This window comes from Labeo rohita, chromosome 8 (genome assembly GCF_022985175.1).
Source record: "Labeo rohita strain BAU-BD-2019 chromosome 8, IGBB_LRoh.1.0, whole genome shotgun sequence".
Classification (NCBI taxonomy): Eukaryota; Metazoa; Chordata; class Actinopteri; order Cypriniformes; family Cyprinidae; genus Labeo; species Labeo rohita.
In genome coordinates this window covers 15,894,648-15,922,568 of record NC_066876.1, presented here as the reverse complement: position 1 = coordinate 15,922,568, position 27,921 = coordinate 15,894,648, and the positions used below count along the sequence as shown (strand labels likewise).

Below are 27,921 nucleotides of genomic sequence, written 5' to 3'. Positions count from 1 at the left end.
CAACATAATAATAATAAATGTTTTGAATATTGATGTTTAGAGTGATTTCTGAAGGATCATGTGACTGGAGTAATAATGATAAAAAATCAGCTTTGATCACAGGAATAAATTACATTTTAAAATATATTCAAATAGAAAACTGTTATTTTAATAGTAAAATATGCTGAAAAAATATTTCAGATTTTTACTGTTTTTGCTGTACTTTGAATTAAATCAATGCAGGCTTGGTGAGCAGAAGAGACTTCGTTTAAAAAAAACATAAAAAATCTTACTGTTCAAAAACTTTTGACTAGTAGTTAAATGTAGACTAGATTTTGCAAATATAATATAATATAATATAATAAAATATAATATAAACCCAGGAAAGGTCCCCTGGTATTTGAACTCGGGATGCCCGCAATAATGCTATATGTCTCCACACTTGCCCACAAAGCTATCGGTGCCAACCTGTGGGTTTTTCTGGTGGGGATTTTTTTTCTTAGCATGTTTACAGTTCTGTATTTATCAGCCATCCTAAACGAGCTGTCAGCTATTAAGACGTCACAGCAAAACAAATGCAGTGAGGACATCTTAATGTGTTTTCTTAAATAATTACAGCAGTTGAGCTGTTGGTCATGACTGAGGGTGTTCAGCCGCTTGATTTACATGGTTTTACACGGTTATGGTTACTGGCTTGCAAATGTGCAGAGTGCAAATGTTACTGGGCCCCTAACAGGTATTTAACCAAATAATTGCAGGTGGTTTCCAGTCCATTTCTTAACGCATTAATTGATAACAGATTACATTCAAAGTATGTTTGAATTCTGTTGGAGATTATAGTAGATGTGCTACAGGCTGACTCATAGTGTTCTGACCTTGCGACAAGTACTGTAGTTTCATAGTGGATGTTTTTCAGCAATGGGCTGTAAGGACTGCTGCAGTAATTGCCTCCGATGTCTTTTTGGTTATGAAACACCTGTAAAGCTGGTTATTAATAACAAAAGTGTGGGAGCCCTCTTCAGACTGATCCAGTTTTTGGTCATCACCTATGTTGCTGTGTGAGTATAGTTTTATTGTAGATTTATTGTAGATGATTTGAATAAGGGTGTATTTAAAAAACCAACAGTTTTTCATTTCTGGTCTAGGCTAAATAAATCGTATTTTTGTAGTCCCATGGAAATCAGAATTGATAAATGGAGTTATTATAAATATATATATTTTTGCACCCACGTTGAAACGTGTTGTGTTCTCGGTGAAATTTCATGCAGTATTGATGGTGTAGGGTAACTTCACATCTGCATTGTACTTTAAAGATATGTCTGCTGGATTCGGCGCGTTTACCAGGACACAGACTCTGTGGTCAGCTCGGTCAGCACAAAGGTGAAAGGAAACATTTTGACCAATTCATCGGTTGCGGGAGTTCATGTTTGGGACGTATCCGAATATGTTATCCCACCCCAGGTATCTACATTTATTTGACAGAAACCCACTGCAATAGAGTTATTTGGTCAAATGCTTTTTGGTAGAAATTAATTCCAGATTCAATCAGTCTTATTTTTATTTATTTGTTAGGGAGAAAACTCTTTCTTTGTGTTAACCAATGTGATTCTGACTCCAGGCCAGACACAGAGCAAGTGTCCTGAGGTACGATAAAACACTTCCATGTATCTTCTTCATTTTCATGCAAGAAGAGACCATCGCATGTTGCATTATACAGTCAAAAGTTTACATACCTTGCAGAATCTGCAAAATGTAAATGGATTTACCAAAATAAGAGGGATCATACAAATTGCATGTTATTTTTTTTTAGTACTGACCTGAAGAAGGTATTTCACATAAAAGATGTTTACATATAGTCCACAAGAGAAAATAGGAGTTGAATTTATAAAAAAAAAAAAAATGACCCCGTTCAAAAGTTTACATACACTTAATTCTTAATACTGTGTTGTTACCTGAATGAATGTTTAGTGATACTTGTTCATGAGTCCCTTGTTTGTCCTGAACAGTTAAACTGCCTGCTGTTCTTCAGAAAAATCCTTCAGGTCCCACAAATTCTTTGGTTTTTCAGCGTTTTTGTGTATTTGAACCCTTTCCAACAATGACTGTATGATTTTGAAATCCATCTTTTCACACTGAGGACAACTGAGAGACTCATATGCAACTATTACAGAAGGTTCAAATGCTCACTGATGCTCCACAAGGAAAAAATGGTGCATTAACAGCTGGGGGTGTAAACTTTTGAACAGAATGAAGATGTGTAAATTTTTCTCATTTTGCCTATATATATATATATATATATATATAATTATTATTATTATTTTTATTATTATTATTTTTTCTATTTAGTACTGCCCTTCAGAAGCTACAGAAGATAATTGCATGTTACCCAGAAAAAATTAAATTTACCCTGATCTTCAAATTCAAAAAGTTTTCACCCCCTGGCTCTTAATGCTTTGTTTTCTTCTGAAGCATTAGTGAGTGTTTGAACCTTCTGTAATAGTTGCATATTAGTCCCTCAGTTGTCCTCCGTGTGAAAAGATGGATAAAGACAAAATCATACAGTCATTGTTGGAAAGGGTTCAAATACACGCAAATGCACAAAAAACATAATTTTTGGGACCTTAAGGATTTTTTTCTGAAGAACAGCAGGCAGTTTAACTGTTCAGGACAAACTAGGGACTCATTAACAACTATTGTATGATCCCTCTTTTTTGGTAAAATAACATTGTATGTAATCTTTTGACTTCAACTGTAAATTATTAATTTTTACAGATTCCAGGTAAATTGACTAGGTGTGACTCAGACAGCGATTGCAAAGAGGGACTCAATAAAGTCCGCAGCAATGGTTAGTTTTTATGTTCTCTAAATTGTGCCGTGTAACAATGTTTCAGATGTAAGCCGACTGAGCTCTGTGTTTCTTCTCGTAGGTGTTCAGACTGGTCGATGTGTGCAATACTCTGATACGATCAAAACCTGTGAGGTACAAGCATGGTGTCCACTTGAAAATGACACCATCGTTCCAAAGTGAGTGTCTTTAGTAAAAGCGAGTAAGTTTGATGCCTTGTGCACACTTGAAACTGTGAATATTAATATAGTTTGTGCTTGCACAGACCTGCTATTCTAGGTGCAGCAGAGGACTTCACAGTGCTCATCAAAAACAACATACAATATCCAAAGTTCAATTTTAGAAAGTAAGTTCATTTAGTCTTAGAACAACAGAAATAATTTAAATATGTGACCTAAACCACAAAACCAGTCATACAGTCAAACCAGGGTTAATTTTTTTTTAATTACGATTAATACATAATCTGAAAGTTGAATAAATAAGCTTACAACTATTCATCTATTAATAAGATACAATTTAACTTAAACTATTTGAAAATCTGGAATCTGAGGGTGCAAAAAATGGAAGACATTGAGAAAACGGCCTTTGAAGTTGTCCAAATTAAATTCTTAGCAATGCATATTACTAATCAAAAATTAAGTTTTGATATATTAATGGTAGGAAATTTACTAAATATCTCCATGGAACATGATCTTTATGTAATATCCTAATGATTTTTGGCATAAAAGAACAATCAGTCATTTTGAAACATACATTGTACACTTGTGCTACTTAAAGGGGTCATCGGATGCAAAGTTCACTTTTACATGTTGTTTGAACATTAATGTGTGTTGGCAGTGTATGTACACATCTACCCTATAATGAAAAAAATCCATGCAGCGTTTTTTAATTAATCTGTAAAAATAATATCCCCTTTTTCAGATCGAGCCATTCTCAGATGCCTGTCGGTGTGGCGTCACACCCACAGAGGCCGCTCCCACAATAGTTGATTGACATGAGCGTCTTACCTCAGATCAGCTGTAATAGTCCAACGTCCACTGTTTCGATGCCGGAGCAGGGATGTAAGTTAGACAAGAATATCTCAGATTGAGCGATTGAGGTGTTGTGTTGCTGGATGTAATAATGAACATAGTGGTCGTCAACAGTAAACAGTAAAGTAAACAAGCTTGTCACTCCACAGAGAGAAGAGAGGGGCGGGGCGAGCAGAGCTCGACTAGAACAGGATGATTTTTGCTGAGCTGATTTTGACAAGGTAAAAAGGGTGTTGTTTTACACTACCATTGAGAATTTTAACCAAAGTATATTATAGACTTTTCATTAAGACCCTAAAGAATCATATCGACTTGTGGAAAATAGGCATCCGATGACCCCTTCAAGAATGGTTTTGTGGTCCAGGGTCACATATGAGGTCTTTAATGGCCTAATTGAGAGAGAATAATAATTTTAAATTCAAATGTTAGTGAGCTACGTGATTCTATTTTTCTATAGGCGAAATATTCTGCAGCACATCAACTCCACATACTTGAAAAACTGCACATTTGATCGTAAAACAGACCCACACTGTCCTGTTTTCCGTCTGGGGGATATGGTAACTGAGGCAGGAGAGAACTTCAGCGTCATGGCTCTTAAAGTCTGTATCTTCAGTAATGCTGTATAAACTTGATCACAAGTGACAGTAAATACATTTATTAATGTTATAAAACATGTTATGTAATGAAAAGATGTAATGTTAAAAAAGTGTTTCACTGATGATACAACATTGATAGTAAGAAATGTTTCTTGAGCATCAAATCAGCATATTAGGATTCCTGAAGAATCATGTGGAGCCATTACTGGAGTAAAAAATTTAGCTTTGCATTGCAACAATACATTACATTTTAAAATGTATTAAAGGAAAAAATCACTTCCGGAATGAATATTTCTTGATAATTTACTGTGATCCAAGATGTTCAAGAAATTAAGGTTTTTGAGGAAAACATTCCAGGATTTTTCTCCATATTCAGTGGTGACTTCAGTGGTAGCCAACAGGTTTAAGGTCCAAATTGCAGTTTCAGTGCAGCTTCAAAGGGCTCTACACGATCCAGGCCAAGGAATATCTAGCGAAAAGATTGGTCATTTTCTCTAAACAATAAAAATATATGCATGCACTTTTTAACCACAAATGCTCACATAATTTACTCACCCCCAAGTCATCCAAGATGTTCATGTGTTTCTTTCTTCAGTCAACAGTGCTCACAAAGTAAACGTGCAAAGAAAGTCAAACACCCTTTACAAAAAAACAAAAAAAAAAAAAAAAAAACAGTGATGTTGGAGGATTTTGAAGTTGGAGGTAAACGTGAGATGGAGTTTTTCGCCCTACCCTATCTTTTTGAACCGAAGCACACAGATGGAGAACTAACTATGCATGACCTTTCCAACGTGATCACATAATGCATGAAGACATATAATATACATTTTTCGAAAATAGCCAATTATTTTGCTGGATAAGACCCTTATTCCTCGGCTGGAATCGTGTAGAGTCTTTTGAAGCTGCATTGAAACCATATTTTGCAATTTGGACCTTCTGCTGATCCCCATTGAAGTCCATTATATGGAGAAAAATCCTGGAATGTTTTCCTTAAAAACCTTAATTTATTTTTGATTGAAGAAATGAACATCTTGGATGACATGGGGCTGAGTAAATTATCAGGAAATTTTTATTCTGGAAGTGAACTAATCCTTTAATGCTGAAAAAAGTTATAAATTTTGATATTAATGTTTTACTGTATGTTTGATCAAATTAATTCGGCCATTGTAAGCATAAGAGACTTATTTTAAAAATATTTAAAAAATCTTGCTGACCTTGAAGTGTATTCAGATTATTAGTATATTACTATATAGTATATTAATTGCATATGTATTTGTAAAAGTGCTCTAAGCTAATTACTGTAGTTGACAATGTGTTTTAATGTTAAAGGGTGGTGTTATAGGCATTTTCATTAACTGGAATTGCGACTTGGACCTCCCAGAACGCTTCTGCGTTCCCAAGTATACTTTTAGCAGACTGGACAACAAAAATCCTGAAAATAACGTTGCCCCTGGCTACAATTTCCGGTAATTGCAGTTAAATTGATTTTGATTTTTGATTGTAAACTAGAGGGTAACAATTTTGTTCTTTCTCACAGATTTGCAAAATATTACAAAAACAATGAAAACATTGAAACTCGGACACTGATAAAGGCTTTTGGAATCCGCTTTGATGTCATAGTGTTTGGGAAGGTTTGTCTACTAGTCTCTGTAAGAGTACAAAATAATAATCAGTATCTACTTCATCAATATTTATTATCATTTCATCTGTAATTATCTTTGCAGGCTGGTAAATTCAATATTGTGCCCACTATTGTGAACATTGGTGCCACTCTTACCTTACTGAATTTGGTAAGCTATGTTTTTTTTCCTCTTTTCTTCTACTTGAGTGAAACGTCTTTGATTCAAAAATGTTTATGTTGTTCCTGAACCTTTTCCAGGCGAATCCTATTTGTGACTGGTTCATGCTTACTTTTATGAAGGACCGTGCCTACTATGCCAAACATAAATTTATGCACTTGAACCAAAATGCTGACAGTGTGCCACTGGTAAGTAAAAGAAATCAATATATTCAATAACTGATTTATATTTGTTATGCAAAACTATATCATATTTTATGATGTTATAGAGCTCCATGGACACATCCCCATATGGGACTCAATGATGAAGTGAACTGGACACTTTCACTTGAAACCAGTAAAACTGAATATGTTCTTGTAATTCAATATACACTACTGTTCAAAAGTTGGTAAGATTGTTTACATTTTTTTTTTTTAAAGAAGTCTCTTGGTCACCATGGCTCTATTTATTTGATCAAAAATACCAAAAAATATGCTGATTTGCTACTTAAGAAACATTTATCATCAATGTTGAAAGCAATTGTGCTCCTTAATATTTTAGTGAAATATTTAATCAATTATGCATCCAGGCTAAAAAAACTGACCACAAACTTTTGAACTATAGTGTATACTAACCTTTATCTATCACATCTGAATAATGTAGTATAATTTTTTTTATTCATTACAGTTGAGTGTCATAATTGTTTAATAACACTTAAAATCATTAGTAAACCATTCAAAAACTTTTGGTTCCCTTTTTTTTTTTGTTAGTTCAAAGGCATCTGTGTTAGTAAAATGCATTGACAGCATTTTTTGTGATTAATATGATACATGAATTGGTTGCTTTGCAGGCTAAAATTGGAAAAATGACTTGTACTGTATTTTTGATTGTAGTTAGTATCATTCCCTTTTATGCATAATCATAAGGCATTGTGATTGAATGTCTAATAAAATGAATAAAGTCTTATCTATTGAAGTCTGTCTGAGACAATACAGCCTGGTAGAGCCTAAGGCCACTGTATTTCCCATCAGGGCTGGGGTATTCTGTTCTTATCCTCCATATACAGCAACTAGGTATTACTGGAACAGCATCTCTGGGTGTGCTGTCACCAAACCGCCATCTAATAAATTGAGCATAGGCCCCATGGCGCAGCTGAGCCTCCTCACGCAGCTCTGCTAGGGGATCCACATAAAACAAAGCAGTCTCCAGGACGGAGCGATTGACAACCAGTGTTGAAAAGAGTGGGGAGGAGGTTATGCAGCGCCCTCTCCTAGACCGACAGCACAGCTGCTCCTGCAAGGAGTCTGTAGGCCGACAACAGCCACACTGACACCAGTCCGGACAACCAGACTGTGGCATCTCCAGTAATGGTGTGTCTGTGTTTTGTCTGCTGCTATGGCTTCTAGGATCGTTTTTGTCTACCTTCAGCCCACCACTCTGGCCGTTCTGTACAGACTCACTTCTGCTTTGACCACACTGTAGAGCGCTCATCAGAGACTTCATGCTCGCCAAATCATTCTGAAAGAGAACAGACCAAGTTTATTATAGTTCCCTAAAACTATATATAAAAAAACTACTTAAAATACTTTACAACAAGGTGTCATTTGTTAACATTAGTTAATGTATTAACTGACTTTAATCTTTGTTAATGTCAGTTAATAAAAATACAGTTGTTCATGTTAGTTCACAGTGCATTAACTAATGTTAACAAACACAACTTCAGATTTTAATAATGCATTAGTAAATGTAAAAATTAATATTACTTAAGATTAATAAATGCTGTAGAAGTATTGTTCATGTTAACTAAAGTAAAAACTATCATTGTATCTTAAAGTATAGTTTATTTTTGAGATAATGCAAGGCCATATAACAAATGAATACCATTAAATCAGTCTGAGCAAATATTAAAATTCACTGATGAAAATGAAAGTCATCATCTACTCATCCTAACACTGTTCTAAACCCGTTTGACTTCTTTGATTTCTTTTTATATTGCCACACAAAAGGCAATAATTTAATGAATTTCATACAATCTCAGTGCATACTGACTCCTAATGAACACTTAATAAAACACCCATTCAAGTCATTTCCACAGTATTTTAACACCATTTATAAAACGGATAATACTTGATTCTGATTGGTTGAGCTGCTATTTGAAGCTGTTGTTTACATCTGTGCTGCTCGGCAACCACTTTGTTGCAACCACAACCGTTTTTGAGGAACTATATTGTTTGCTGTACCCAGGAAACCATAGTTTACAGGGAATTTATAACAGCTAAGAGGTCTTGTTAAGCACGACGCGAATAAAACCCCCTTAGCTGTTATAAATTCACTGTAAACCGTGGCTTCACTGGGCTTACTGCTTTTAAAAACTGTTATTCCATACACGTAGTAAAGTTTCACATAATAAAACAGTGCAAATAAAGTGTAATGATATTAATAAAAACTGCATTTTCCAACCAAACAATGTAGTTCCTCAGATAGTGTTGCGGTTGCAACAAAGCAGTTGCCGGGCAACACACAAAAGTAAACAAAGGTGTATGTTTGTAGAGTAATTAACAACAGCTTTGAACGCAGATCAATCGGAAAGATCTGTTTTATAATAAAGCAATAAGCCCCAAAAAGCCGTAGTTTACAGTGAATTTAAAACCATTAAGGGGTGATGTTAGGCATGACGCAAATAAAACTCCCTTAGCTGTTATAAATTCACTGTAAACCATGGCTTCACCGGGCTTATTGCTTTTATAAAACTGTTATTCCATACATGTAGTAAGGTTTCACAGAATAAAACAGAACAAATCAAGTGTAATGACATCAATCAAAACATTATTATTCCGTCAAATTGCGCTATGTTTACCATACTATAAAACAGCCATTTTATAAAAGCAATAAGCCCTGTGAAGCCGTGGTTTACAGTGAATTTATAACAACAGCACTTAGCTGTTATAAATTCACTGTAAACCATGGCTTCACCGGGCTTATTGCTTTATTTCACAAATTTACCAGAAAAATTACGGAGGCAAACCATTGTAAAAGACGCATTGACTGCACAGGATTTTGCAATTTATGATTTTACAACATCATTGTATAATTTTTAGGTTGCTTTTTATCAAAAACAATCAGAGCACTTGGGAAATGATCAGTGAGCCACATGGCTTGTTCGCTGACACTTCTGGGTGCTGTATTAGTGTTAAAGTGAGTCAGGATATACTGCCATTGTACTGTATTCATTATGTTCTGCAGAAGAAAGAAAACCATACAGGCACGGAATGACACAAAGATGAGTAAATGATGACACAAACTTTCTATTTGGGTGAAGTAATGCGTTAATTCAGATTTTTTGAAGGTTAATAACAAGTATTCATTTACTGGCAAGTATATGACAATATAATACAAGGTGCTTACTTTGCGCTGATGTAAGGAAAGGGGCTTTTTCTCTTGCAGTCTTTTCTTTCTGGATTTTTTTACCACTCTTAACATGTCCTCATCCACAAATGATACACAAAGCAAGCACTGCAACAAACAAAACACATTACTACAGGCTAGATACACATATACACAATCTTAGTTTAAGATGTATTTGGCCTATGTAAAGCACTAATAGTGTTAAAAAGCTGCCACACAACAAACTGAAGTGCTATCTACTATGTCAGTATTTATATGATGTGTTCACCTCTTCTCTGTCCTGTACAGCCTCAAACTTCCTCTCAGTGTAGTTCTGTTTTGCCTCTTTGGAGTAACAGCCAGTCCCAATAAGCCAGTCCAGGAATACTGTGGTCTAAAGACAAACTCAATGGTAAATATTTCATTACTTCAAACGACTCGCTATCTGAGGACTTAAAGGGATAGTTCACCCAAAAATGAAAATTCTGTCATTAATTACTCACCCTCATGTTGTTCCAAACATGTAAGACCTTTGTTTGTCTTCAGAACACAAATGAAGATATTTCTGATGAAATTCAAGAGCTTATGGGTTTGGAACGTCATGCGGTTTAATGAATAACGTCACAATTTCATTTTTGGGTGAACTATCCCTTTAAGGGTTACTTACTAGAGCGTAATATGAGAGTGTGGATCCAATGTAGATGATTAGCTGAATGATGCTGAACTTTCCTGCCTGTGAAAAATATAGAAAATATCTTTTTATGTCTTATATGCTATAGCTAACATGAAAAGCAATGACAGTGTAGGGTAATATGGTCTCACCTTTCCAAACACCATCACATCAAACCTAATCCCATACATTTTAAAGAGCGTTCTCTGCTCCACACCATTCACTATAGAGTATCTCGCAAACCTGGAATAAATAATAAATTTCAATATCACATAGTTCACATATTTTCGATATGATTAGTATATGATTATGATTATATGATGAGTTGTTCACACCTGAAATTGAGCCCAGGGTACAAGGTTTTGTTGCTTTCTTTTTCATCTAAGCGACGGAATGAGTATGTGGGCAGACATCTGTGGAAAATGTGGTTTAGGTCACAGTCCCAGTTAATCTGGATCCCAATCACACCACCCTGTGGTGCAGATAAGTGAACAGGAATTTACTTTGTTGTAAAAAAAAAACAAAACAAAATATGCTACCGTTCACAAGTTTGTGGTCAGTAAATTTTTATTTAAAGAAATTAGTACTCTTATTCAGCAAAAATGCATTAAACTGATCAAAAATGACATTAAAGACATTTATCATACAAAAAAATTTTCCTTGGAAAGAAAGGTTTTACCTCCACTGCCATCTCTGAAAAATTCTCCTTGGCCGCACTCACAATGTCTCCCAAACGGAAAATGGGGCAGTATGGATTTTTGTAGTGGTTATAAATGCAGCTTTTAAGGTAAGCGTCGTTCATTTCAGGCAGGATGTTTCTTCTAAAACATAAATGGATGACTATATGATCGGTTTTTGAATACTAAATATTTTCCATAGCTTACTTCTAGCTAACATTTAAAGTAAATGTTAATATAATTGCATTTGCAACTATTAAGCTTGTGTACTACCTTGTGTAATTAAATGCTGGAAATTTGATGTTATTTTTGATCATCACAGTGAAATTTTCTGCAGATGCCAGAAGAGCTGGTCTGGGGAAACAGAAATGAAAGCCTGACGTTAGAAAACTTCCGTAAATAGAATCTTAGTTTTTATAAAACTGCAACTTCCTTCTCAGAGACTTCTCAAATGTCTCTTTGGTGGCACTGGTAGCTTTGCTGTCACACTAGGTTTCACTAACAATCTTAATCAACAAACAGTATATAGAACGATGAGTCAATCCTACAGTCAATTATGAGAATACACTGTTACAAAACTGTTCCTTCTTAAAGATCCAAAATGAATATTCTGTTACCAACCAGCACAACTTCCCTATTTCTATTTCTTTTTTTTTTTGGAACATGTAATGAAAGTCACCAGTGTTTTTTTCATTATATGGACAAAAACACTTTTCTGTAATCATATTATCTGCATTTGTGTTGCATACAGTTGAGGTGAAAAGTTTACATACACCTTGCAGAATCTGCAAAATGTTAATTATTTTACCAAAATAATGCATGTTATTTTTATTTAGTACTGACCTGAATAAGATATTTCACATAAAAGACGTTTACATATAGTCCAAAAGAGAAAATAACAGTTAAATTTTATAAAATTAACCCCGTTCAAAAGTTTACATACACTTGATTCTTAATATTGTGTTGTTACCTCAATGATCCACACCAGTTTTTTTAAAGTGATGAATCCCTTGTTTGTTTTGAACAGTTAAACTGCTTGCGGTTCTTCAGAAAAATCCTTAAGGTTGCACAAATTTTTTGGGTTTTCAGCATTTTTGTGTATTTAAACCCTTTCCACCAATGACTGTATGATTCTGAGATCCATCTTTTTACACTGAGGACTCATATGCAACTATTACAGAAGGTTTAAATGCTCACTGATGCTCCAGAAGTAAAAAAAAAACACGGCTGTGGATCATTCAGGTAACAACACAGTATTAAGAATCAAGTGTATGTAAACTTTTGAACAGGTCATTTTTATAAACTCAACTCTTATTTTCTCTTGTGGACTATATATAAACATTGTTTATGTTAAATATCTTATTCAGGTCAGTACTACATAAAAAAATAACATGCATTTTGTATGATCACTCTTATTTTGGTAAAATAATGAACATTTTGCAGATTCTGCAAGGTCTCTGTAAACTTTTGACCTCAGCTGAACAGGTTTGGAAGAGCACGAAGGTGAGTAAATTATGACAAAATGTTCATTTTTGGACGAACTATGCTTTTAATATAAATTAGTACATTACATCACCTGGGACTCTTCTTGTTCTCAATAGGGCACCAAGCTGTCATTTCACATGTTTTCTTTAGTACTTCCAATTTCACACAGGCACCTGTTTGAATACCTTAGAGACAAACACAGGAACAAACCTCAGGTAATGGTTTATTCAAGTATATAGTATTATTCAAATATTCAAACAAATCAACATTTAATTTCATATCAAAATATTATTTGGTCTGACATTGTAATGCTTCCTCTCAAGCTGCGTAACTTCAAATAGTTTCTTCATATAACATTACCATGGCTATGTTGGTCAGAAAACCCCTTCTCACAGTCTTTATCTGTCCGACACTGTTTCCCATGTGGTGGAACCTGAAGTGTGAACATACAAACATCTGTTGAATGGATTATGTTTGGCTTAAAGCAACAGTGGTGAATGCATCTCAACAAAAAAAAAAGATACATTTCTTGTTGTATTACCAAATAATCTGAAATCAGAATAACTACACTTACCTCAGGGCAGTTACCTTGTTTTTGGTCTTTAGTGACAATGACATTTGTCGCCACAAAAAAGGAGTTTCTTCCCTGTCAAAATAAAACAAGAACAACATTATCACTTTGATTTGTTTGAGATTATACATTACCTTGTACTGAAATACAAGCATAATTCTGCTTGATTAAGAAACAACAAATTTGTTTGTGGCATGAATAATAATAATGGTGTAACTGTTACCTGATATGGTCCACTGTAGTCCACCACATCCCACACAACTTCTCCAATGTCTGGTGTATTTATCTTTGCCACTCCCTTAACCTTTGTGGTAACAGAACTCACTACAAGATCATATTCTTGATATTCTTTATTCCATAACATCATGATACTGGAAAGTAAAGACATAACATTGACATGAGACTTCGAAGAATTCAAGAATCTACGTTGGTCAGTACATATAAACACATAACAGCACGTGTAAATGAGTCAATGGCAGTGATTGTACATGAATGAGCTCTTGTTAAATGATGCGGGGGCGACATGCAAGAAACAACGGACACAAACACTTACCAAATGAACATCAAGATGACTCCGTTTAACGTCCATTTCAGCGACCCAAGTCTGACGCTCTTGATTTTGACGACTTTTTGCGTGTCGTATTCACAGAGGTTCAGCAAAGTGCAAGGCATGGCGGTGATTATGTAAACACTGGCGAAGGAACGATGACTGCGGAGTGCAACTGTGCTGAGCTCGCACAGAAGAAGGAGGTCACATGGTCTTTTGGAAGACAGTTATTTGCCACACTCTTTCTTGGGACGGACACAGACTTTCACTGAGACCAGTGCATTCACTTACTCTTATTATACCCATATATATATACCCACTTTCATCCTCAATTTTTCATTTTAATTTAAATAAATGTAAGACGAAAAATTCATTATAATGTACAAATGTATATTTATGTATACACTACCAGTCAAAAGTATTTGAACAGTAAGATTTTTATTTTTATTTTTTTTAAGTCTCTTCTGCTCACCAAGACTGTATTTATTTGATACAAAAGACAGCAAAAGCAGTAATATTGTGAAATATCTTTACAATTTAAAATAACTGCTTTCTATTTGAATATATTTTAAAATGTAATTTATTCCTGTGATCAAAGCTAAATTTTCAGCATTATTACTCCAGTCTTTAGTGTCACATGATCCTTCAGAAATCATTCTAATATGCTGATTTGCTGTTCACAAAACATTTTAATATTATCAATATTTAAAACAGTTCATTACATTTTTTCAGGATTCTTTGATGAAGAGAAAGATCCAAAGATCAGCATTTATCTTAAATAAAAAGCTTTTGTAACATTATACACTATACTGTTCAAAAGCTTGGAGTCAGGGGAAAGAAATTGTAGAAATTAATACTTTTATTTAGCAAGGATGCTTTAAATTGATCAAAAGTGATGATAAAGATATTTATAATGTTACAAAAGATTTCTATTTCGGATAAATGCTGTTCTTCTGAACCTTCAATTCATCAAAGAAACCTGAAAAAAAAATCTACTCAGTTGTTGCCAATATAATAATAATAATAATAATAATAATAATAATAATAATAATTTTAGCAGAAAATCAGAATATTAGAATTATTTCTGAAGGTTCCTGTGACTGAAGTAATGATGCTAAAAAGTCAGTCTGGAAATCACAGGAATAAATTACATTTTAAAATATATTTAAATGTAAACCAGTTATTTTAAATAGTAAAAATATTTCAGAATTGCATTGTTTTGCTGTACTTTGGATCAAATAAATGTAGGCTTGGTGAGCAGACGAGACTTCTTTAAAAAACATTAAAAATCTTACTGTTCAAAAACTTTTGACTGGTAGTGTATGTAATATTTGATATATTTTTATTAGATTTTCACATAACTTTACCATTATCAGTGGCCCCAAAAAAACAAAACAAAACATTTAAAGTTTATTTTTGACTAGTCAGTTAAAACCTCATAAATACAAGGATTATTCTTGCCTAGATAATCTTAAAATAAAAATGATAAAATAATAACTTTAACAGCACTACCATTCAAAAGTTATGACCAGTAAGAATTTTTTTTTGGAAAAACATCTCTTAAGCAGGCTCATTTATTTGGAGTAATACTGATCTGTTTTCTTTTTTTAAAAAAAAGTTTTTAAATGTAATTTATTTCTGGGAAAGCCGGATTTTGAGCAGCCATTACTCTTCAGTGTCAAATGATCCTTCAGAAATCATTATATGCTGATTTGATGCTCAAAAAATATTTCTTATTATCAGTGTTACAAACAGATGTGCTTCCTAATAGTTTGTGTTACACTAATTAATATAAAGTTTGTGACATTATAAATACCTTCACTGCCACTTTTAATATGTTTAACCCATCTTTGCTGAATTAAATTATTAATTTCTTTTTAAAAAGCCCAAACGTTTGAACGTTTGTTTCTTTCATGCTGTTACATTACAGTCTCATCAAAATGCATTTTATCATCTCTCAAGCCATAATCCCTGGATGACAATGTAAGAACTTGAGAATGCAAAACTTAAGTACTCCAGCTTATAGGACATTTGCATAGTAAAATTGGACAGACTGCATTTTATCCAACATATTTCCAACTATGTCTAAATAGCAAACAAACAAGATTTGAATAGGCAAATTCTGAACGTTGATAACATGAACATTTAATACTCATTACATATACATATGATAACAAATCAGTAGTCTCAGGGTGTAAGTGACACGCATGAGATTTATATTCATTAACACATTCACAAATTCTCGTTTTACCTTGTTTTGTGTAATCTGAACCGTAGTAAACATGGTGCATTTCTCTCATTTTACCTAATTTGTGTTTTCAGCTTTGAACAAAGCCTGCTCTGATTCACCCACACAAAATCACTTTGCATAAGAGATTGAGTCCCTGTTTCTACATAAGACAATGTGCATCCCACCAAACCTCATATCAGTGCAGGACTTCACTTACTGAAGAGCAGCATCATGACCTTCGTCGGGCACGTTCTGTTTTTTGTTGCACTTGTGATAGTTGGTGTTTCTGGAAACATATATAACCTCATTTTTACTATACAACAGCAAGTGAAGACCAGGACCATTCAGACTGTCGGTTTAATCCTAAACGTCATCTCCATCAGCAACATCATCTTGGTAATCGCCACCTTCGCATTGGTGGTGAGTGTCTTCCAGAATCCCCAAATTTGGTGCGTTAGGCCATATCCTCTAGCTATCCGGATTGAAGCGTATCTAATGATGACTTGCAGCTTCAACAGCTTCTGGGCCATTGCATGGCTGAGTCTCTTCTACTGCATCAAAGTTGTAAATTTCTCCTCCGAGTGCTTCCGAGCACTGAAGAGGAACATCTCCTCTGTGATCAACGCTGCAGTGCTGCTGAGCTGCATGCTCTCCTGCTTGTTGTTCTTTCCTTTGTTCTCGCTCGACATTGTGGAATCACTGGAACAAAATGACAATGTGAGTGACATCGCCAATTTAACCTGTCCACAGCCTTCTTTAACTTTACGGATAAACGCAAATGCTTATGCTGCTGCTATTATTTGCCTCCTCTGCCCGATCCCTCTGATGATCATGCTGCCCACCTCCGTCAGAATGGTCGCCCATCTGTGCGCCCATACACTGGCTCTCAAGAAGAACCAGACCCAGGTGCAGGGATCTGACTCATACGTCCTGGTGTGCAAGATCACCATATCCCTGGTGGGAGTTTATCTGTCCACTCTATGCATTGTGGCTTTGTTTTTCATTATAAGGTTCATCGGGGAATTTATCACCTACCACACCTTAGCCAGTGCCTTTAGTTTTTACAGTGGCATGACTTCTCTCCTTCTGACAGCTTCAAACAGGTATCTGAAAGAGAAGCTCTGGAGTATGTTGTGTTGTAGGAAGTCAGAGGAACAAGCTAGCAAAAGCCATACAGTTGTGACAGGGGATGTTTGATATGAAGAAGACAGCTGGCAATAAAGAAAAAAATATAATTAAGATTTAGTCACTTTGGATAAAATCATCTGCGAAATGAATACATGTAACTGTTAGTAGTTGATTGACTTTATACTATAGTTTAGAAGAATAGTCAAAAGAATAACCAACACAATTTCATGACAATTCTTAACTATTTTTACATTTTGGTGGCTAATTCGTATGAATCTCACTTGTATGTTTTTGTGTGATCTGATTATGTAGTTATTTTTAGCAATGGACCTTCATGCCTATTTTTTAAAAAAAAATGTTTTTGTTAGATACCATAAAAAATTTCCGACTTGTAAAACATTTGTTTTCTCTTGCAATCGGGTTGGAATAACTAGAAACAAGTTAGTATTTGTTTAATATCCTAATAAAATTAATTGTTCTTGTGTAGAGTAATGAATATGTCTTTGCTGGTATAATAAAATAATTATTTTTTGGTGATCTATGTAGACAGATATGTGGTCATATATTTTACTGAATTGTGAAAAAAATTAATAAAATATATATGGATTAATCATTTGAATTCTGAGAATGGCCAAAGACTACAAAGAGATGTTTCACTCAGATGTATTTACAAAGTTTCATGTAGCTCAAAGGGGACATGACCTGCAGTTAAATGCATAAATAATGTTTAGTTTTTAAAGATAAACACTGAATACGGATATTTGAAATGATTTAAGACTTAAAAAAAATAGTTGAAATGTCAAATTAAAATCACAAGATGGCAGTCAACTGATTCATTCCAACGGCTGATTCATTCCCAGTCTGAGGTCCTGAGCACTCTGGAGAAGGTTTTCGTCCAGGATATCCCTTTCCTTGGCCGCATTCATCTTTCCCTCGATTGCAACCAGTCGTCCTGTGCCTGCAGCTGAAAAACACCCCCACAGCATGATGCTGCCACCACCATGCTTCACTGTTGGGACTGTATTGGACAGGTGATGAGCAGTGCCTGGTTTTCTCCACACATACCGCTTAGAACTAAGGCCAAAAAGTTCTATCTTGGTCTCATCAGACCAGAGAATCTTATTTCTCACCATCTTGGAGTCCTTCAGGTGTTTTTTAGCAAACTCCATGCAGGCTTTCATGTGTCTTGCACTGAGGAGAGACTTCCGTCACTCTGCCATAAAGCCCCAACTGGTGGAGGGCTGCAGTGATGGTTGACTTTCTACAACTTTTTCCCATCTCCCGACTGCATCTCTGGAGCTCAGCCACAGTGATCTTTGGGTTCCTCTTTACCTCACTCACCAAGGCTCTTCTCCCCCGATAGCTCAGTTTGGCCGGACGGGCAGCTCTAGGAAGGGTTCTGGTCGTCCCAAACGTCTTCCATTTAAGGATTATGGAGGCCACTGTGCTCTTAGGAACCTTAAGTGCAGCAGAAATTTTTTTGTATCCTTGGCCACATCTGTGCCTTGCCACAATTCTGTCTCTGAGCTCTTCAGGCAGTTCCTTTGACCTCATGATTCTCATTTGCTCTGACATGCACTGTGAGCTGTAAGGTCTTATATAGACAGGTGTGTGGCTTTCCTAATCAAGTCCAATCAGTATAATCAAACACAGCTGGACTCAAATGAAGGTATAGAACCATCTCAAGGATGATCAGAAGAAATGGACAGCACAGCACAGTTAAATATATGAGTGTCACAGCAAATGGGCCTGAATACTTAGGACCATGTGATATTTCAGTTTTTTTTTTTTTTAATAAATCTGTTAAATATCTTATTCAGGTCAGTACTACATAAAAAATAACATGCATTTTGTATGATCCCTCTTATTTTGGTAAAATAATGAACATTTTGCAGATTCTGCAAGGTCTCTGTAAACTTTTGACCTCAACTGAACAGGTTTGGAAGAACACGAAGGTGAGTAAATTATGACAAAATGTTCATTTTTGGGCGAACTATCCCTTTAATATAAATTAGTACATTACAGCACTTGGGACTCGTCTTGTTCTCAATAGGGCACCAAGCTGTCATTTCACATGTTTTCCTTAGTACCTCCAATTTCACACAGGCACCTGTTTGAATACCTTAGCGGAAAACACAGGAACAAACCTCAGGTAATGGTTTATTCAAGTATATAGTATTATTCAAATATTCAAACAAATCAACGTTTAATTTCATATCAAAATATCATTTGGTCTGACATTGTAATGCTTCCTCTCAAGCTGCGTAACTTCAAATAGTTTCTTCATATAACATTACCATGGCTATGTTGGTCAGAAAACCCCTTCTCACAGTCTTTATCTGTCCGACACTGTTTCCCATGTGGTGGAACCTAAAGTGTGAACATACAAACATCTGTTGAATGGATTATGTTTGGCTTAAAGCAACAGTGGTGAATGCATCTCAACAAAAAAAAAAGATACATTTCTTGTTGTATTACCAAATAATCTGAAATCAGAATAACTACACTTACCTCAGGGCAGTTACCTTGTTTTTGTTTTTTTGTGACAATGACATTTGTCGCCACAAAAAAGGAGTTTCTTCCCTGTCAAAATAAAACAAGAACAACATTATCACTTTGATTTGTTTGAGTTTATACATTACCTTGTACTGAAATACAAGCATAATTCTGCTTGATTAAGAAATAACAAATTTGTTTGTGGCATGAATAATAATAATGGTGTAACTGTTACCTGATATGGTCCACTGTAGTCCACCACATCCCACACAACTTCTCCAATGTCTGGTATATTTATCTTTGCCACTCCCTTAACCTTTGTGGTAACAGAACTCACTACAAGATCATATTCTTGATATTCTTTATTCCATAACATCATGATACTGGAAAGTAAAGACATAACATTGACATGAGACTTCGAAGAATTCAAGAATCTACGTTGGTCAGTACATATAAACACATAACAGCATGTGTAAATGAGTCACTGGCAGTGATTGTACATGAATGAGCTCTTGTTAAATGATGCAGGGGCGACATGCAAGAAATGTTAGGTTACTTGCGTAACCCCGGTTCTCTGAGAACAGAGCGAGGTATCTCACTATGGGAAACGCCCCCAGACGTGATAGACTATGGAAGCACCAATTACACCACGTCTGTCCGAAGGACGGATCAATCACAGCTCGTACAAGGAGCCCACCCCTCTCCCTATATATACAGCTGTGATCCCCAAAAACGGCATTCTAAGCACGCTCTTCCCCCGTGTTATGTGAGAAGGGAAGCCTGGTGAGATACCTCGCTCTGTTCTCAGAGAACCGGGGTTACGCAAGTGACCTAACGTTCTCTTTCAAACAATCGCTCGGTTTCTCACTATGGGAATGATATAGCCAACTCCCGTAACGCATGCTTTCCGAAGCCGCCTGAACAGACTCGATAAAGGAAGACAAGACTTTAGTTCTCCAAAGAGCCAACTCTAAGAACTGCATGAGCCAATGAAGGCGCAGTGACATCAAGACGGTAAAATCTGATAAATGTATGGGGGGGAAGTCCAACTTGCCGCCGCACAAATATCTCCCACCGAAATCCCCTTGAACAGGGCCCATGAGGTAGAAATACCTCGCGTGGAATGGGCCCTAAGGCCCTCTGGGGACTGAAGACCCATAGATGTATAGGCTAGTTTGATCGCCTCCACCATCCAATGGGAGAGGCGCTGAGAGGAGATCGGCTTACCCTTACAATGAGTGGCCCATGAAACAAGTAATTGATCGTTTTTCCTGAACGATCGTGTCCTGTTTACATAAAAGCGTAACGCTCATACAGGACACAAAGTGTGCAATTTCCTCTCCTCTGAAGAAGAAAATGGAGGAGGGTAGAAAGCATGTAACTCCAAAGCAGAGCAGTTATAAGCTGAATCACTGACTTTGGGAACGAAAGCTGGGTTTGGCAGCAGCATAACTTTGCTGTCATCCAGACTAAAATTTAGACATGCTTGATGAACCGACAAGGCATGTAACTCCCCCACTCGCTTAGCTGAGGCTAAAGCAAGTAGTAAGACTGTTTTCCACGATAGAAGCTTAATATGAACACTCTCCAGAGGTTCAAACGGGGCCTGAGTTAAAGCACTCAAGACCATAGACAAATCCCATGACGGGACCAGTCGCTTCGACGCTGGTCTCAAACGCCTCACCCCTTTCATAAAACGGCCTATAAGAGGGTGCCGGCCCACTGAAACACCTTCGAAGCCCACATGACAGGCCGAAATTGCAGCCAGGTAAACTTTAATGGTAGAGAACGCTCTCCCATTGTTCAGTAAGCTTTGCAAAAAACAGAGAACCTCACTCACCGCACACTGAAAAGGAATAACTCCTTTACGAGTGCACCAGTCCTCAAAGACCCGCCATTTCAGATCATACAGTGAGCGAGTTGATGGAGCTCTAGCACTTTGTATAGTATTTATGACCTCCTGGGGAAGCCCAGGTGCATTTAGATTCAACCCTTCACGGGCCAGACCCAAAGATTGATTCGTTCCGGATGGGGGTGAAAAATTTGCCCCCCTGCTTGGGACAGCAGGTCCCGACGCAATGGGAGTTGCCAGGGCTCTCCCCAAAGGAGCTGGACAATCTCTGCCAGCCACAGCCTCCCTGGCCAATGAGGGGCTATCAGAAGAAGAAATAATCCGTTTTCTCTTACTCTGTCTAGGGTGGGGAAAATTAGACTCAGCGGTGGGAATGCGTATAGCAACACGTTCAGCCACGGGTGTGCCAGCGCATCCACACCCAAGGGTGCATTTTCGTCTCTGAGAGAGAAATACAGCGGACATTTTGCGATTGGTCGCGAGGCGAATAGATCTACGGCAGCCCTGCCGTAAATTTCCCAGATCTGATTCACCACCTGCGAGTGGAGTACCCATTCTCCGTATAACTGGTTGCCCTCGACAGGAGATCTGCTCCAACATTCAGGACTCCTGGGACGTGCGTTGCGGGCAGCGAACTGAAATGCGTGGCACTCCAGACAATCAGCTTGCGTGCTAGATTGTGCAGTTGCAACGAACGCGTTGAACCCAGGGGTTGAAGTGATTTGTGACAATTCACTCGAGAACTTGTGCCTGAACTCATCTGACCACATAACTTCGGTGGCCGCGTTCTCCACACTTGAACTTGCGGGATTGCTGTCAGCAATCCACAAAACTTTGTGTGTTGAGGGGAAATTTAACTGGCCCGAACACAACTTAGAACCGTTTCTCCGCCCAAACTCCACATCCTTCGTTCCCCCTTGGCGATTGATATATGCCACCACCGTCGTGTTGTCTGTCCTGACTAGAACATGAAAACCCTCCAAGAATGGGCGAAAATGCTTCAGAGCTAGTTTCTCCACTGATGAAGAGCCATCACGCACGCCGTGGTAATTCTCACTCTGCGTGCGAGGTGCCGACGTGGGCACAGACGCCTCGCCTCAACCCAATGCTGGAAGCTCCTCATTTTCAGCAAGCCCAGCGGGCCCACAGACAGTGACGAAGCCATCATGCCCAGAAGGCGGAGACAGGTCCTGAACGAGATCAGGTTTCCCAACCGGGCTAGGCACTGATAAAATGCCGTTATCCTCCTTTCCGAGAGCATAGCGCAATATTCCACCGAGTCTATTCGCAAGCCTAGATACTCTATCTCCTGGGACGGGATCAGATGGCTTTTGGCATAGTTGATCCTGAACCCCAGATTCGTGAGATGAGACGTGAGCATCTCTATGTCTCGTTTCGCGCGCTCCCGCAAATGAGCGCAAATCAGATAATCGTCCAAATAAGCAGATATTCTGAGACCCTTGTGTCTCAGGGGAGATAATGCTGCTTCTATGCATCTGCTGAACGCATGTGGAGCAAGGCTGAGCCCGAACGGGAGAGTAACAAATTCGCACACTTCGTTCTGAAAGGAAAACCTGAGATATTTCCTGTGCGCCGGATAGACGCTTATATGAAAGTAAGCATCGTTGAGATCGACCGTAGCAAACCAATCTCCCCGGCGGACTGAACGAGTGAGAGCCCCGACTGTGAGCATCTGGAATTTGTACTTTCTTAAGTGCTTGTTTAGAGCACGCAGGTCCAGTATCGGGTGCAAACCCCCATCTTTCTTTGGAATTAGAAAATAACGGGAGTAATAGCCCCTCTGAGTTTTCCCCACTGGAACTCGTCTTATAGCTCTTTTCTCTAGGAGGGAGGATATTTCTGCTTCTAACACCCAAGCTGAATCCCCGTTTGCTACAGATGCTATAACCCCGTTGAAAGGAGGGGGTTTTACAGCGAACTGAAGCCTGTAACCCCTGGTTACAGTCGTGAGGACCCACGGGTGCGGAGAACACTCTCTCCATGCCTCCTGATGAAGAGCCAGAGGGTTCAGATGAACCGATTCCATAGATGGAGCGCTGGCGCCATCTAGTGGACAGAGAGAAAAACGGCCAGAATCTGTGTGGCCCAGAGACCAAATTATCTCTTGGTTTATTGATATTATGTTTTTGTTTCCCTGTGCCCTCGGCATTGAGCCTGGATGCGACAGAGAATTTTTTATTTGCTGTGAACCCAGGGGCTGAAGTGATTTGTGACAATTCACTCGAGAACTTGTGCCTGAACTCATCTGACCACATAACTTCAGTGGCCGCGTTGTCCGCACTTGAACTTGCGGGATCGCTGTCAGCAATCCACAAAACTTTGTGTGTTGAGGGGAAACTGAACTGGCCCGAACACAACTTAGAACCGTTTCTCCACCCAAACTCCACATCCTCCGCTTCTTCGTGGGTGGGGGAACCGACGTGGTGGACTCAGGAGAGGACATCGCAGAAAACCCTAGGTGCTGCCCGTCCCTCCCCTGCGGAGATTGCGTTCTAGGTATCCCTCCTCTTTTTGCTGGAAGGGTGAATGGACTTGGACTTTGCTGCCGCTGCCGCGAATGACTGCTTTCCCCATGGCTTGCATTTGGAGCAGCAGGGGTGCGGGCCGACTGCTCTGTGCTCGGGGTTTTCGCAGTTCTGGACGCATTCAAAAACCTCCTGTTCTGCGTCAGAGGAACAGGCCGAGGGGGAACAGGAGGGCGGGAAGCTCTTTTACGCGGCAGACAGATGTCAAACGCTTCTCCTTCCTTCTTCTGGAGATCGCACCTCTGTCTCATCGCTGCGATGAGACAGAGGTGCTGAGTCTACAGGAGTCTACAGGAGCGTTGAGAAAATCCAATTTCTCCCTGTCCCCGATACTCGATAGATTTAACCACAGCAATCTCTCGCCCGCGACGGAGAGAGCCATGGTACGGCCGCAGCTTTGCACCGCGCCACGTGAGGTGCGCAGATTGAGATCTGTTATGTTGCAGATCTCCTCCCAAACCATCGGGTTTGGGTTACTGGCATCGAGCTGCATGCCCAGCTCCTCCAGTAACTCGGCTTGATAGGCCGTCAACAATGAAGTGACGTTGAGTGCCCTCACCGCTAGCGCAGAAGATTTATACATTTTTTGGTACATGGAAGCGGTGAAGCGTTCCATTTTCCCAGGGAGGGAGGGGCTGGCCGATGAGAGAGTAGTCCGCCTGCTCGGATGCAGGTGGTGGGCCACTGACTGCTCGACCGTGGGCGGGTTAGAAAGCCCGAGCCCCTCCATCTCACTCACATCAAGAGATGAGTAGCCCTTGATGGGCACGCGATGGGAAAAAGGTTTATCCCATGAGCGCTTCATCTCTGCTATGCACGCCGGCAAAGCAGGGAGCAGTTGTTTCGCCGGGGGAAGGGAGTCTCTTCCCGTCATAGATATCCCGTTTAACTCCCGGATCCCCGGGAGTTACAGGCCAAGGAATGTCAAGCTTAGCTGCTGCACGCTTACAGACCTCAACTAAGTCGCAGTCCCCCACCGTTGACGCCATATCGCCACTTAGCGCACTCACTGGCCTGGATGCTTGGGCTGCAGACAGGATAGCATCATCCTCCTCATCATCCGGCTCCTCTCGAAGAAGGCGAGCTAACATCTCCTCATCTTCCTCTTCATCTCCTACGATCTCGTCGCCCTCCGCCAGCAGCTGCTGGTCGAAAAGCGGTGTAAACTCAGGGGACTCCGAATCCCGGCCCGAGATCATGAAAGCACACGCTGCCGGGCATGAGCGTGACGGGGCCTCCTTCCCTTTCTCCGGACACCGACATGGTAAGTCAGAAAATCCAGTATTTAGCTCGCCTTAACGCGTTAGCTAGGACAATGCTAATAATTAGCAAAGGAGATCACGAGCAGAGAATCCACAACAGATTCTTTCCGTTCGACTGCACTGCGTTTGGCAACGTCAACCTTGACGGTACGTTTATAAACTGAAAGCAGCGCAGCCTAGGTGCTGAAGGAAAGTCTTCACGGGGAAGAGAACAAGAATGCTGTTTTTGGGGATCACAGCTGTATATATAGGGAGAGGGGTGGGCTCCTTGTATGAGCTGTGATTGGTCCGTCCTTCGGACAGACGTGGTGTAATTGGTGCTTCCATAGTCTATCACGCCTGGGGGCATTTCCCATAGTGAGATACCGAGCGATTGTTTGAAAGAGAACAACAGACACAAACACTTACCAAATGAACATCAAGATGACTCCGTTTAACTTCCATTTCAGCGACCCAAGTCTGACGCTCTTGATTTTGACGACTTTTTGCGTGTCATATTCACAGAGGTTCAGCAAAGTGCAAGGCATGGCGGGGATTATGTAAACACTGGCGAAGGAACGATGACTGCGGAGTACAACTGTGCTGAGCTCGCACAGAAGAAGGAGGTCACATGGTCTTTTGGAAGACAGTTATTTGCCACACTCTTTCTTGGGACGGACACAGACTTTCACTGAGACCAATGCATTCACTTACTACTATTACGTTTTTAAACCCACTTTCATCCTCAATTTTTCATTTTAATTTAAATAAACGTAAGATGAAAAATTCATTATAATGTACAAATGTATATTTATGCATACACTACCAGTCAAAAGTATTTGAACAGTAAGATTTTTATTTTTTTTTTTTTTTAAAGTCTCTTCTGCTCACCAAGACTGCATTTATTTGATACAAAAGACAGCAAAAGCAGTAATATTGTGAAATATTTTTACAATTTAAAATAACTGCTTTCTATTTGAATATATTTTAAAATGTAATTTATTCCTGTGGCCAAAGCTAAATTTTCAGCATTATTACTCCAGTCTTTAGTGTCACATGATCCTTCAGAAATCATTCTAATATGCTGATTTGCTGTTCACAAAACATTTTAATATTATCAATATTTAAAACAGTTCAGTACATTTTTTCAGGATTCTTTGATGAATAGAAAGATCTAAAGATCAGCATTTATCTTAAATAAAAAGCTTTTGTAACATTATACACTATACTGTTCAAAAGCTTGGAGTCAGGGGAAAGAAATTGTAGAAATTAATACTTTTATTTAGCAAGGATGCTTTAAATTGATCAAAAGTGATGATAAAGATATTTATAATGTCACAAAAGATTTCTATTTCGGATAAATGCTGTGCTTCTCAACTTTCAATTCATCAAAGAAACCTGAAAAAAAAATCTACTCAGTTGTTGCCAATATAAAAATAATAATAATAATAATAATAATTTTAGCAGAAAATCAGAATATTAGAATTATTTCTGAAGGTTCCTGTGACTGAAGTAATGATGCTAAAAAGTCAGTTTGGAAATCACAGGAATAAATTACATTTTAAAATATATTTAAATGTAAACCAGTTATTTTAAATAAAATAATAATAATAATAAATATATTTCAGAATTGCTGTTTTGCTGTACTTTGGATCAAATAAATGTAGGCTTGGTGAGCAGACGAGACTTCTTTAAAAAACATTAAAAATCTTACTGTTCAAAAACTTTTGACTGGTAGTGTATGTAATATTTGATATATTTTTCTTTGATTTTCACATAACTTTACCATTATCAGTGGCCCCAAAAAACAAAACAAAAAATTTAAAATTTATTTTTGATTAGTCATTTAAAACTTCATAAATACAAGGATTATTCTTGCCTAAATAATCTTAAAATAAAATAATATATAATAAAATAATAACTTCAGCAACACTACCATTCAAAAGTTATGACCAGTAAGAATTTTTTTTGGAAAAACATCTCTTAAGCAGGCTCATTTATTTGCAGTAATACTGAACTGTTTTCTTTTTTTAAAAAAAAAAGTTTTTAAATGTAATTTATTTCTGGGAAAGCCAGATTTTGAGCAGCCATTACTCTTCAGTGTCACATGATCCTTCAGAAATCATTATATGCTGATTTGATGCTCAAAAAACATTTCTTATTATCAGTGTTACAAACAGATGTGCTTCCTAATAGTTTTGTGTTACACTAATTAATATAAAGTTTGTGACATTATAAATGCCTTCACTGCCACTTTTAACATGTTTAACCCATCTTTGCTGAATTAAATTATTAATTTCTTTTTAAAAAGCCCAAACGTTTGAACATTTGTTTCTTTCATGCTGTTACATTACAGTCTCATCAAAATGCATTTTATCATCTCTCAAGCCATAATCCCTGGATGACAATATAAGAACTTGAGAATGCAAAACTTAAGTACTCCATTTTATAGGACATTTGCATAGTAAAATTGGACAGACTGCATTTTATCCAACATATTTCCAACTATGTCTAAACAGCAAACAAACAAAATTTGAATAGGCAAATTCTGAACGTTGATAACATGAACATTTAATACTCATTACATATACATATGATAACAAATCAGTAGTCTCAGGGTGTAAGTGACACGCATGAGATTATATTCATCATAAGTGAAAAATTAACACATTCACAAATTCTCTTTTACCTTGTTTTGTGTAATCTGAACCGTAGTAAACATGGTGCATTTCTTTCATTTTACCTAATTTGTGTTTTCAGCTTTGAACAAAGACTGCTCTGATTCACCCACACAAAATCACTTTGCATAAGAGATTGAGTCCCTGTTTCTACATAAGACAATGTGCATCTCACCAAACCTCATAT

At 37.8% G+C, this 27,921-nt stretch overlaps 3 protein-coding genes across 10 annotated transcripts; 2 read left to right on the top strand and 1 right to left on the bottom strand.

Moving 5' to 3' along the window:
• The first annotated feature begins 860 nt into the window (after positions 1-860).
• Positions 861-6,672, top strand: p2rx4b (purinergic receptor P2X, ligand-gated ion channel, 4b). Its single transcript, XM_051117625.1, has 12 exons — positions 861-1,037; positions 1,293-1,440; positions 1,552-1,623; positions 2,752-2,824; positions 2,907-3,003; positions 3,090-3,170; positions 4,313-4,454; positions 5,781-5,917; positions 5,989-6,082; positions 6,176-6,241; positions 6,331-6,438; positions 6,519-6,672. Exons 1-12 carry the CDS (start codon positions 898-900, stop codon positions 6,552-6,554), a joined length of 1,194 nt encoding a protein of 397 aa, XP_050973582.1. The 5' UTR covers positions 861-897; the 3' UTR covers positions 6,555-6,672.
• A 300-nt stretch (positions 6,673-6,972) lies between these two features.
• p2rx7 (purinergic receptor P2X, ligand-gated ion channel, 7) lies at positions 6,973-25,643 on the bottom strand. Of its 8 annotated transcripts, none has more exons than XM_051117620.1 (13): positions 25,486-25,643; positions 19,653-19,800; positions 19,433-19,504; positions 19,219-19,291; positions 12,537-12,630; positions 11,234-11,314; positions 10,963-11,104; positions 10,619-10,755; positions 10,436-10,526; positions 10,281-10,346; positions 9,903-10,007; positions 9,635-9,742; positions 6,973-7,747 (listed from the first exon to the last, which is right to left on the bottom strand). In XM_051117620.1, exons 1-13 carry the CDS (start codon positions 25,602-25,604, stop codon positions 7,193-7,195), a joined length of 1,791 nt encoding a protein of 596 aa, XP_050973577.1. In that variant the 5' UTR covers positions 25,605-25,643; the 3' UTR covers positions 6,973-7,192. The 8 variants fall into 8 exon arrangements, with proteins under 8 accessions (XP_050973577.1, XP_050973576.1, XP_050973575.1 ...); XM_051117619.1 differs by lacking the exon at positions 19,219-19,291 and adding an exon at positions 12,806-12,878; XM_051117618.1 differs by lacking the exons at positions 19,219-19,291; positions 19,433-19,504 and adding exons at positions 12,806-12,878; positions 13,020-13,091.
• Positions 15,953-17,001, top strand: LOC127169938 (taste receptor type 2 member 40-like). The gene has a single exon (XM_051117626.1). It carries the CDS (start codon positions 16,025-16,027, stop codon positions 16,988-16,990), a length of 966 nt encoding a protein of 321 aa, XP_050973583.1. The 5' UTR covers positions 15,953-16,024; the 3' UTR covers positions 16,991-17,001.
• Positions 25,644-27,921: the final 2,278 nt, after the last annotated feature.

What these genes read in the sequence shown, in the direction of transcription:
- p2rx4b (XM_051117625.1), top strand. Translation starts at nt 898, where the DNA reads ATGGGCTGTAAGGACTGCTGCAGTAATTGCCTCCGATGTCTTTTTGGT. An exon ending in GTCATCACCTATGTTGCTGT is followed by an intron (nt 1,038 to 1,292) that starts GTGAGTATAGTT and finishes TGTACTTTAAAG; the next exon opens with ATATGTCTGCTGGATTCGGC. An exon ending in AATATGTTATCCCACCCCAG is followed by an intron (nt 1,441 to 1,551) that starts GTATCTACATTT and finishes TTTATTTGTTAG; the next exon opens with GGAGAAAACTCTTTCTTTGT.
- LOC127169938 (XM_051117626.1), top strand. Translation starts at nt 16,025, where the DNA reads ATGACCTTCGTCGGGCACGTTCTGTTTTTTGTTGCACTTGTGATAGTT.
- p2rx7 (XM_051117620.1), bottom strand. Translation starts at nt 25,604, where the DNA reads ATGCCTTGCACTTTGCTGAACCTCTGTGAATATGACACGCAAAAAGTC. An exon ending in TTCTGACCAACATAGCCATG is followed by an intron (nt 12,631 to 19,218) that starts GTAATGTTATAT and finishes TTTGTCTCTAAG; the next exon opens with GTATTCAAACAGGTGCCTGT. An exon ending in GAGAACAAGAAGAGTCCCAG is followed by an intron (nt 11,315 to 12,536) that starts GTGATGTAATGT and finishes CTGTTTCCCCAG; the next exon opens with ACCAGCTCTTCTGGCATCTG.